An 11,426-nucleotide genomic window follows, 5' to 3' on the forward strand; every position below is an offset into this window, starting at 1 on the left:
AGATGGAAGAATCCACGCAGGGTACCAAAGAGTTACTGTGGAGTTGCTTTGCATTTAGGATTAGCAGTCTTCAACGATCAAAGTTGTGCTCATTTGTATCTTAGATGTGGGGGTCACAGGCAAGGCCAGTGTTTTTATCCTTTCCTCGTTGCCTTTGAAAATGTGATGGAGAGACATTTTCATGAACCAGTGTGGCCCTTGTTCTGATGGATCTCCCTAAAGTGATTGCATACGGAGCTCGAAAATTTAGTTCCATTATCACTGAAGGAATGGTGATATATGATTCATAGTCAACGCTAAACGTGTAGCAGTAATGAAAGCAGAGAATTTTAAAGTACCTGGCAGAATATTTATTTTCAAGTCAGTAGAGTAGCATTGGACAAATTAATTCTCCAAACAGTTCCAAAGTACTGCCTATAGATCTCGTCTAATGGTAGGCATCATGGAATTCTGGTTTACATTTTATAAAGGAAATCACATCAGCTTTTGCTTTAAAGACTATGGAGTTATTACCATGTTTCCGTTAAATTATGATAAGCTAGGGATAAAATCGGTCACGGCTCTTTATTGTGGATATCAAGGGATATAAATATAACTGTTTTAGAAATGAATTTACTGTTGCCATTTTAATTTGAAAATGACGCACAAAGAGGTTATTCTTCTTGGTATAGCAGTTTTGTTTTGGTTGATTTGGTTCCATTGAAAGGGGCGGGGGGCGACAGTGTTCCTTGACTATTCATTAACAGTGGCCACGATTGTAAAACCAGGATGGAACAAATACACATCGAACATACATGTAATTAGTTACTCGGCAAGACAAGTTAGGTTCTTCACTTTGATCACGTTCCTGAAGCCTTTTATTTCATATTAGATCTTTAAGATATTCGCTGCATCGTAGTTCCTGAAATTATGATTCTGCAGAAATGTGAACCGTCTAAAATGCTGAAAGAAATTTCAATTGTGCAGTAATAAATAGAACAACTCTGTGCCAAAGAAAGCACTTCTTGCTTTAAGAAATTAGCTGATTTCTAATTGGTCAGATATGAATACTATATGTCCACCAATCAGAAGCTGAGATGAGCCTGGTGATCTGCACAGCCCCCTTCAATACCCAGCCGCCATCGCGTAAGATTAGACGCCGTGAAAACTAGACAACCAGCAGCTCCGGAGCATTTGTGCACGATTTCTTTCGAACAGGAGACAGCATGAGAAATCAAATGAAAACAATAGGGCAATTTTCTAAAGGGTAGAGATATTTTCTGCATCGTATTGTCCCATTTAAATCAAATCGCTGTTAAAAGGCTTTGTCTCGGGCTGAAACCATTGGAATGATTTCTCCTGGAAATGAGATATAACATATATTGGCTGCTGAAATACCAACTGATTTGCTGTTTGTTCTCCCGCTGGAATCTTGTTTGTGGACAGATTCGTTATTCTGTTCCCGAAGAATTGCAACTGGGCGCCTTTGTTGGGAATATCGCCATTGATTTGGGGTTAGATTTAAAGCAGCTGTCGGCTCGCAGTTTGCGGGTGGCGCCCAGTCCGAGGAAGCGGTATGTTGACGTAAGTTTGGAGAATGGGATTTTATTTGTGAATGAAAAAATCGACAGGGAACAACTTTGCGGGCCGAGAAACAATTGCGTTTTATCCTTCAACGTTGTGCTTGAAAATCCCCTCAGTCTGCACCAGGTGGAAGTGGAGATTCTCGATGTAAATGACAACGCTCCCAGTTTCCCCAGAAGCCAGATCCGCCTGGAAGTCTCCGAGATTATGGCACCGGGAGCGCGGTTCCCCCTCGAGGCTGCACACGATCCGGATATTGGAACTAACTCCTTACGGTCATACCAGCTCCTTCCCAATGAGTATTTCATTCTTGATGTACAAGAACGCGATAGGATAGGAAAGTTACCTGTCCTGGTACTACAGAGGGCCTTGGATAGAGAAACGATATCGGCCCATCAGTTAACGCTGCTTGCCGAAGACGGCGGGGTCCCTGTGAGATCGGGCAAGGTCCAGGTAACAATCACGGTGAAGGATGCGAACGACAACGCTCCTGTTTTCTCGCAGTCGGTTTATAAGATTAATATGTTAGAATCAGCTCCCATAGGAACTCTTATTATGACATTAAACGCCACTGATTTGGACGATGGCGGGAATGGGGAGATAACGTATGCCCTGAGCAGCCATAATTCATTTGAAGTTCGTGAATTAGTTGGGGTGAATTCCAAAACTGGAGAAATAAGACTGAAGGGGCATTTAGACTATGAACAAACCAAAACGTTTGTGATTAATATACAGGCAGTCGATAATGGTCATCCCGCAATGTCTCAGCAGTGTGATGTGTTAGTCGATGTTATGGATGTGAATGACAACGCTCCTGAACTATCTTTGACACCCTTGTCAAATGCCGTGGCAGAAAATGCTCCAACTGGAACTATCGTTGCCTTGCTCAGTGCAGAAGATAAGGATTCCGGGCAAAATGGGCAAGTACAATGTCAAATTCCGAACAAACTGCCCTTTAAGTTAGATTCATCGATAAAGAACAATTGGAAACTGCTTATACAACATATGCTGGACCGTGAAACTGCCTCCAGGTATGACATTACTGTAACTTGCACAGATGCAGGAACTCCTCTCCTCACATCCAAGAAAACGATCCGTGTGGAAGTTTCAGATGTGAATGATAACGCGCCAAGGTTTACGCAGCCAGTATACACGGCAAGGGTCATGGAAAACAACGTTATTGGGGATTCCATATTCTCCCTGACAGCCTTCGATCCAGACATAGGACAGAATGCCCGACTGAACTTTACTATCCTGAACTCATCCACAGCCAAATATGTCTCCATCAACTCACATACTGGTGTCATATTTGCTCAGAGATCGTTTGACTACGAACAATTGAAAAACTTCCAGATCCAAGTTCGGGTGCAGGATTCTGGAGACCCGCCCCTCACCAGTAACGTTACAATAGATGTTGTTATCCTTGATCGGAACGATAATGCCCCAGTTATCGTGCATCCCTTACCCGAATACGGGTCAACAGCAATGGAGACAATATCTAGGTTTGCTGAACCGGGATACCTCGTTGTCAAGGTATCAGCTACTGACGCTGACGCTGGTCAGAATGCCCGTCTGTCTTACCACATTTTTCAGGCTACCCATCGCGATCTGTTCACTATTTCAGCAGACACGGGGGAAGTTTGGACCACCCGTGTTATTGGGAGCAAGGATGCTTCAAAACAAAAGCTGGTGATTGTGGTAAAGGACAACGGAACGCCCTCACTTTCAGCCATAGTAACCATAGTATTATCTGTGTCAGGAGGTGAAACGATCTCCAGTGCCACCAGTTTATCTGAAGATCGTGACCTCTCTCTTGATCTGAACCTTTACTTAGTCATTGCATTAGGGACCACATCCACTATTTTCCTCGTGATTTTAATTATCCTTGCTATTAAAGTTAAGAAACACAGAAATGGCGTGGGATGCCCATACAGTTCTCTGAATGTCTGTTGCTGTTTCGAAACAAGAAATTCTCTAAATGGAATTCAGAAGGCCAGCAGAAGCCTTCAGATACCACCGAACTATGTTGAGGTATTCGGAGGTGATCCACTTTCTCAGAGTTTCCGTTACGAGTCGTGTTCAACATTGCAGTCCATGAAGAAAGACTTCATGTCTCCTCGAACGTGCGGACCATCTGCAGCTATTCCCTGTGCGCAAAAGAAACCGATTGGGAAACAGAATGCAGGAATGGGGAACTCTGACATGTACAACGGCAATACAAATAATGAGGTGAGGTACTTCTCAAAAGAAAACAAATCGTTTAGGAAACTCAGGCCATTGCATTTAATGGGACGAATTTAATATCTAAGTCAAAATGTATTTGTGTATAGTGACTTTGATCCACAGGTCTAATTGCCTTTTAACCTTTTATCCAAGTTGTCCATTTCTTTGTACGATAATATTTAACTCTATTGCTTTGCTACACCAGGTCCTGGAAGCCCGCATGATTCTCTTACGACTTTCTTTCCCAATTCAGTTTTATCGAAAAGCTCATTTAGTGTTAAAACTGGCCCATATTTTTCTGCACTTTATATTTTAACTGTCTTGTCAGAAACCTCACAGATACTGCTGCACATGCTTGTAGGGACAACTTACTTTGAAAGCAGCGTTTCATCTAAGAGTTATTAGGTCTCTTTGTACTTAAACTCCGAAGGAAAGTAAACAAGTAGATACCGGAAAACAGAATTTATAAAACACTATGTCCTGAAAAAACAGCAACATCTCTGGAGCGAAAACCCAGGGGTCCACGTTGCCGGCCGATGACCTTAAATCTGAAGTTGATGTAAGGTGATCAGTCTGCAAAGTTATATTTCGGTTTCTCTCCATCAGTGCTGCTTGACATGATGAGTATTTCTTTACTTTTTATGTTCTTGTTTTATGTCTAAAAAATCTAAATTACTTCATGCACTGCTCATCAACCTGAATGATTCATGCTGGACACTTTGGAACTCTCTAAGAGCTGTTGGAGTTAACTGTCCAATCTAATGGAGAATATTCCAACAAGATTCTGATTATCTCCCTCTTAGTGTGGGAAAGTATTTGTAGAGCTCCCAAAGCCCATAGAAACCAACCATGTGGTGTCCTTTCACGGCCAAAGTATGTATATAGATAATTCAAATGTCTCCCATAAATAGTCAGGTATATTTTAGCAGACATGGGATTTTGTTGTGCTATTATTTCCTTATGTACTTGCAGTTCTTCGTTGACCAGAACTGCCAGTAAATTTGGAGAAATATCACAAGGTTATTCCAATGAATTTTCCGGTGGCATCAATGAACATTTAAGGCACTTTATGTTATGCTAATCAGGCTGAAAGCTTTGATCTGAATGGTGTCGATAATTTTGGGTGTTTCCACAGTTACATATTCAGGTATACGGAAAATATTCAAGCAAAATTCTGATTTGCATCTTTCAAATGGCAGAATATAAGTTCAACCCCCTGAAGTCCAAATTCTGGTGCCCTGTCATAACCATAGCACTAACGTTGCTGGTTCAGTAGTTTGTGATAAATGGTGAAACCCATGTTGATAGGATGTGGATTCAATGATGGCAATATGAGAATTCGAGGAGAAGTGGTTGTCATACCTGTTGCTGGGATGGCCAATGCCTAGAAATTGTGTTAAATATGAATGTTACCTGAGTTAAAAGTCAAAGAATCAACATTGTGTTGTGCTTGTTCCATGTGGGTACTGACTTCCTCCTTATCGAAGGAATGTTGAATACAAATTAACACCGTGTGGTCAACGGCAAACTTTCCCACACATAATATTGTGCAGGTAGTTTTGGAAATATCCGAAATGGAAGAGTCCACGTAGAATCACAAGGCATTACTGTAGAGATGATTTATTTGGAGATTGGCAGTCTTCATCAATGTTATGCTCCTATATACCTTGGATGTGGGTGTCACAGGCAAGGCCAGCGCTTTACCCATCCCTCGTTGCCCTTGCAAAAGTGGAGGATAGACACCTTCACGAACTAGTGAGGGCCTTGTGTAGATGGATCTTCCATAAAGTTATTGCGTAAGAAGTTCCAAAATTTAGATGCAGTGTCAGTGAAGGAATGCTGATTTCCGATTCCAATTTAAACTTCAACGTATGGCAGTAATGAAACGGAAAAATGTTCAAGTGGCTGAGAGAATATTGATTTTCGATGCAGTAGAGTAGCACTGTATAAATAAATCCTACGATCATTTCTGGAGTAATGCCATTCGATCTTCTCTCATTTCAGGGCTGGAAAGAGGTTCAACAGTCGACATGATTTCATTCTGGTTTATATTTTACACAAAAGGCAATCAAATTAGCTTCTGCTTTAGAAAAAGACTATGGAGATTATTTGCATGCTAGCCCTTAAATTATGAAAATATAAAGTCCCTTGGCTATTTATTGTGGACAACACGGGTTAGAAATATATATATATTTAAGAACTAAATTACTGTTCACCTATGGGTTTGAAAATGATGGAGAAAGAGGTTATACCTCTTGGTATAGCAGTTGTAATTATTTTACTATTTGGTTCTGTTTAAATGGAGGACGACAGGGTTCCATGAGTATTAGTTAACAGGTGGCCGCGATTATAAAACCACGATGGAACAGACACACATGGGCCATACATGTGATTAGATTCCCAGCAAGACCAGTTACGTTGTTCAGTTTGATCTAGTACCTGAAGGCGTTTTTTATTCATTTTGACTTATAAAATTTTCACTGCATAGTAGTTCCTGAAACTACAGTTCTGGATCTAAATTTCTGCAAACATTTGAATCATCAAAAATGCTGAAAGAAATTTCAATTGTGCAGTGATAAATGTAAGAACTTTGTGCCAAATTAAGCGCTTCTTGCTTTAAGAAATGAGCTGAAGTCTAATTGGTCAGATATTACTACATTGTCCACCAATCAGAAGCTGAGATGTGACTGGTGATCTGCACAGCCCCCTTCAATACCCAGCCGCCATCGCGTAACATCAGACGCCGTGAAAACTGGATAACCAGCAGCGCCGAGGGATTTGTGCACGATTCAATTCGAATTGGAACCGACATAAGAACATTTAAATAAAGACAACAGAGCAATTTGCAAGAAGGTACAGATACTTTCTGCGTCGTATTTCTCCATTAAAATCAAATCGCTTTTAAAAGGCTTTGTCTCGGGTTGAAACCATTGGAATGATTTCTCCTGGAAATGAGAGATACCATATACCGGCTGGTGAAATACCAACTGTTTTGCTTCTTCTTCGCCTCTTCGGATTTTGTTTGTGGCCAGATTCGTTATTCTGTTCCCGAGGAATTGCAAGTAGGTGCCTTTGTTGGGAATATCGCCATTGATTTGGGGTTAGATTTAAAGCAGCTGTCGGCTCGCAGCTTACGGGTGGCGCCCAGTCCGAGGAAGCAGTATGTTGACGTAAATTTGGAGAATGGGATTTTATTTGTGAATAAAAAAATCGACAGGGAACAACTTTGCGGAACGAGCGCCGAATGCGTTTTATCCTTCAACGTTGTGCTTGAAAATCCCTTCAGTCTGCACCAGGTGCAAGTGGAGATTCTCGATGTAAATGACAACGCTCCCAGTTTCCCGAAAAGACAGATCCGCCTGGAAATCTCCGAGATTATTGCACCGGGAGCGCGATTCCCCCTCGAGGCCGCACACGATCCGGACATTGGAACAAATTCCGTCCAGACATACCAGCTCCTTCCGAATGAATATTTCATTCTTGATGTACAAGTACGCGATAGAATCGGGATGTTCCCGCTGTTAGTGCTGCAGGGGACCTTGGATAGAGAAATGATATCAATCCATGAGTTAACGCTGATTGCCGAAGACGGCGGAGTCCCTGTGAGATCGGGCAAGGTCCAGGTAACAATCATAGTGAAGGATGCGAACGACAACTCTCCTGTTTTCTCACAATCGGTTTATCAGGTTAATCTGTTGGAATCGGCTCCAAGAGAAACGCTGATTATTACATTAAACGCCACTGATTTGGACGATGGCCCCAATGGAGAGATAACGTATGCCCTCAGCAGCCATAATTCAGCCGAAGTTCGTGAATTAGTTGGGGTGAATTCCAAAACTGGTGAAATCAGACTGAAAGGGCGTTTAGACTATGAAAAACGAGAAACATTTATGATTAATGTACAAGCAGTCGACAATGGCGATCACGCAGTGCCTCAGCAGTGTGATGTGTTGGTGGATGTTGTCGATGTGAATGACAACGCTCCTGAGCTGTCGTTGACATCCTTGTCAGATGCCGTGGCAGAAAATGCTCCCATTGGAACTATAGTTGCCTTGCTCAGTGCAGAAGATAAGGATTCCGGGCAAAATGGGCAAGTACAATGTCAAATTCCGAATAAACTACCTTTTAAGTTGGATCCATCGATAAAGAACAATTGGATACTGCTTATACAACATATGCTAGATCGTGAAACTACCTCAAGCTATGACATTACTGTAACTTGCACAGATGCAGGAAATCCTCCCCTCACATCCAAGAAAACGATCCGTGTGGAAGTTTCAGATGTGAATGATAACGCGCCAAGTTTTACACAGCCCGTATACACGGCAAGGGTCATGGAAAACAACGTTATTGGGGATTCCATATTCTCGCTGACAGCCTTCGATCCAGACACAGGACAGAATGCCCGAATGAACTTTACCATCCTGAATTCATCCGCAGCCAAATATGTCTCCATCAACTCACAGACTGGTGTCATATTTGCTCAGAGATCGTTTGACTACGAACAATTGAAAAACTTCCAGATCCAAGTTCGGGTGCAGGATTCTGGAGACCCGCCCCTCAGCAGTAACGTTACAATAGATGTTGTTATCCTTGATCGGAACGATAATGCCCCAGTGATCGTGCATCCCTTACCCCAATACGGGTCAACAGCAATGGAGACAATATCCAGGTTTGCTGAACCGGGATACCTCGTTGTCAAGGTATCAGCCACTGACGCCGACGCTGGTCAGAATGCCCGTCTGTCTTACCACATTCTTCAGGCTACCCATCGCGATCTGTTCACTATTGCAGCAGAGACGGGGGAAGTTTGGACTACCCGTGGTATTGGGAGCAAGGATGCTTCAAAACAAAAGCTGGTGATTGTGGTAAAGGACAACGGAACGCCCTCACTTTCAGCCACAGTAACCATAGTATTTTCCGTGACAGGAGGTGAAACGATCTCCAGTGCCACCAGGTTATCTGAAGATCGTGACTTCTCTCTTGATCTGAACCTTTACTTAGTTATCTCATTAGGGACCACATCCATCATTTTTCTCGTGATTTTAATCATTCTTGCCATTAAAGTTCATAAAAACAGAAATGGCGTTGGATGCCAATATAGTTGTCGGAATGTCTGTTGCTGTTTCGAAACAAGAAATTCTTTAAATGGAATTCAAAAAGCCAGCAGAAGCCTTCAGATACCACCGAACTATGTTGAGGTATTCGGAGGTGATCCACTTTCTCAGAGTTTCCGTTACGAGTCGTGTTCAACACTGCAGTCCATGAAGAAAGACTTCACAACTCCTCAAACATGCAGACCATCTTCAGCTATTCCCTGTACGCAAAAGAAGCCGGTTGGGAAAGAAAATGCAGGAATGCTGAACTCTGCCAGCTACAACTGCAATACAAATAATGAGGTGAGCTACTTCGCAAAAGAATTCGTTTTGGAAACTCGGGCCGTGCGTTTACTGGGACGAATTTAATATCTAGTTCAACATGTCTTTCTGCATACTGATTTTGATCCACAAGTCTAATTGCCATGTATTCTTTTTATCCGAATTGCTCATGTCTTTGTACGATTATATGTAACTCTAATGTGTTGCTCCCCTGGGTCCTGTTAGCCCGCAAATGCTCTTTCGAATTTGTATCCCATTTGAAGTTGATCGAAATGCTCAGTGAGTGTTAAAACTGGCCAATATTTTCTGTACTTAATATTTTAACTGTCTTGCGAGAAACCTCGAGCATACTTTTGCATATGCTTGTTCTGAGTACTGCCTTTGAAAGCAGCAGGTCATCTCAGATGTATTAGGTCACTTTGTACTTAAAATCCGAAGGAAAGTAAACAAGTAGATACTGGAAAAAGGAATTTATAAAACACTATTTACTGAAAACATAGCCACATCTATGGATCGAAAACCCAAGAGTCCACGTTTCCGGCCGATGACCTTAAATCAGAAGTGGATGTAAGGTGATCAGTCTGAAATGTTATATTTGAGGTTCTCTCCATCAGTGCTGCTTGGCATAATGATTATTTCTTTTACTTGTATGTTCTTGTTTCATGTCTAAAGTATGTAAAGTACTTTATGCACTGCTAATCAACCTGGTAGCTTTGTTCTGGACACTATGGAACCCTCTTAGTGTGGGTGGAGTTACCTGTCCAGTCTAATGGCGAATCTTCTGACAAGATTCTTAGTTTTAGAAAGTCCACGGAGAGCTCCCAAACCCCACAGATAAAAAAAACATCTGGTGTCCTGTCACAGCCAAAGTATGAATGTAACTTATTCTAATGTTTCTGGTAAATATTGAGGTATATTTTAGTATGGGACTTTGTCGTGCTGTTACTTCCTTATGATTTTGCATTTGTTCGTTGCCAGAACTGGGAGAATATTTTTAGATGTATCACACGGTTATTGCAGTGAATTCTGCGATGGACTGAATGAACATTTAAGGCATTTTATGTACTACTAATCAACTGAAAGCATTGAAGTGAATGCTGTCGAGAATTCTGGGTGTTGCTGCAGTTACATATTCAGGTATTTGGAAAATATTCAAGCAAAATTTCGATTTGTAGCTTTCAAATGGCAGAATATAAGTGCAACCCCCTGAAGTCCAAATTCTGGTGCCCTGTCATAACCATAGCCCTAATGTTGCTGGTTCAGTAGTTTGTGATAAATGGTGAAACCCATGTTAACAGGATGTGGATACAATTTTGGCAATGTGAGTTAATTCGAGGGGAATTGGTTGTCATACCTGTTGTTGGGGGTGGCCAATGCCTTGCAATTGTGTTAAATATGACTGTTACCTGAGGTAAAAGTCAAAGCATCAACATTGTGTTGGGCTTGTTCCATGTGGGTACGGACTTGCTCCTTATCGAGGGAATGTTGAATATAAATCAACATTGTGTGGTCAACAGCAAACTTTCCTACACATATTATTGTGCAGGTATTTTCGGAAGAGTCCTAGATGGAAGAGTCTGCACAGAGTCTTCAACAATCAATGTTATTCTTCTATGGATCTTGGATGTGGGTATCACAGGCAAGGCCAGCGCTTTACCCATTCCTTGTTGCCCTTGAAAAAGTGGAGGATAGACACCTTCACGAACTAGTGAGGTCCTTGTGCAGATGGATCTTCCGTAAAGTTATTGCGTAAGAAGTTCCAAGATTTAGTTCCAGTATCAGTGAAGGAATGCTGATATATGATTCCCACTTAAATTTGAATGTACAGCTGTAATGAAACTAGAGAATGTTCAGGTACCTGAGAGAATATTGATTATCGAGTCAGTGGAGTAGCATTGTATAAATAAATCCTACGATTATTTCTGGAGTAATGCCATTCGAACTCGTGTTATTTCAGGACTGGACCGAGATTTAATAGACGACGTGATGGCATTCTCGTTTAGATTTTAAACAAGAGGCAATTACATTAGCTTTAGCTTTAGAAAAAAGACTATGGATATTATTTGCATGCTTAAATTATGAAAAGCTATGGATAAAATCTAAGTCATTCGGCTATTTATTGTGGACACCACGGGATAGAATATAATTATTTTCGAAATAAATTACCATTGACCTATCCGTTTGAAAATGACGCAGAAAGAGATTATTCCTCTTGGTATAACAGTTGTATTATTTTTATGTGGTTCTCTTCAAATGGAGGAC

The 11,426-nt window shown here is 41.4% G+C and overlaps 1 protein-coding gene across 12 annotated transcripts in view; it reads left to right on the forward strand.

Annotated features, from left to right (window-relative positions):
- The window catches only part of LOC127569075 (protocadherin beta-15-like), a 212,591-nt gene that overhangs the window by 105,563 nt on the left and 95,602 nt on the right, over nt 1–11,426 (forward strand). Inside the window, exon 1 of one of the 12 annotated variants that reach the window (XM_052013401.1) lies at nt 1,166–3,792. The exons of 10 other annotated variants lie outside the window; for them this stretch is intronic. In XM_052013401.1, coding sequence (XP_051869361.1) covers nt 1,345–3,792 — 2,448 coding nt within the window. In that variant the 5' untranslated portion in view covers nt 1,166–1,344. Of the gene's footprint in view, nt 1–1,165; nt 3,793–6,538; nt 9,186–11,426 lie in introns of those variants that run through there. One more of the 12 variants, XM_052013395.1, reaches the window with a different exon arrangement.

The sequence above is a fragment of the Pristis pectinata genome, chromosome 4 (assembly GCF_009764475.1).
Source record: "Pristis pectinata isolate sPriPec2 chromosome 4, sPriPec2.1.pri, whole genome shotgun sequence".
Classification (NCBI taxonomy): Eukaryota; Metazoa; Chordata; class Chondrichthyes; order Rhinopristiformes; family Pristidae; genus Pristis; species Pristis pectinata.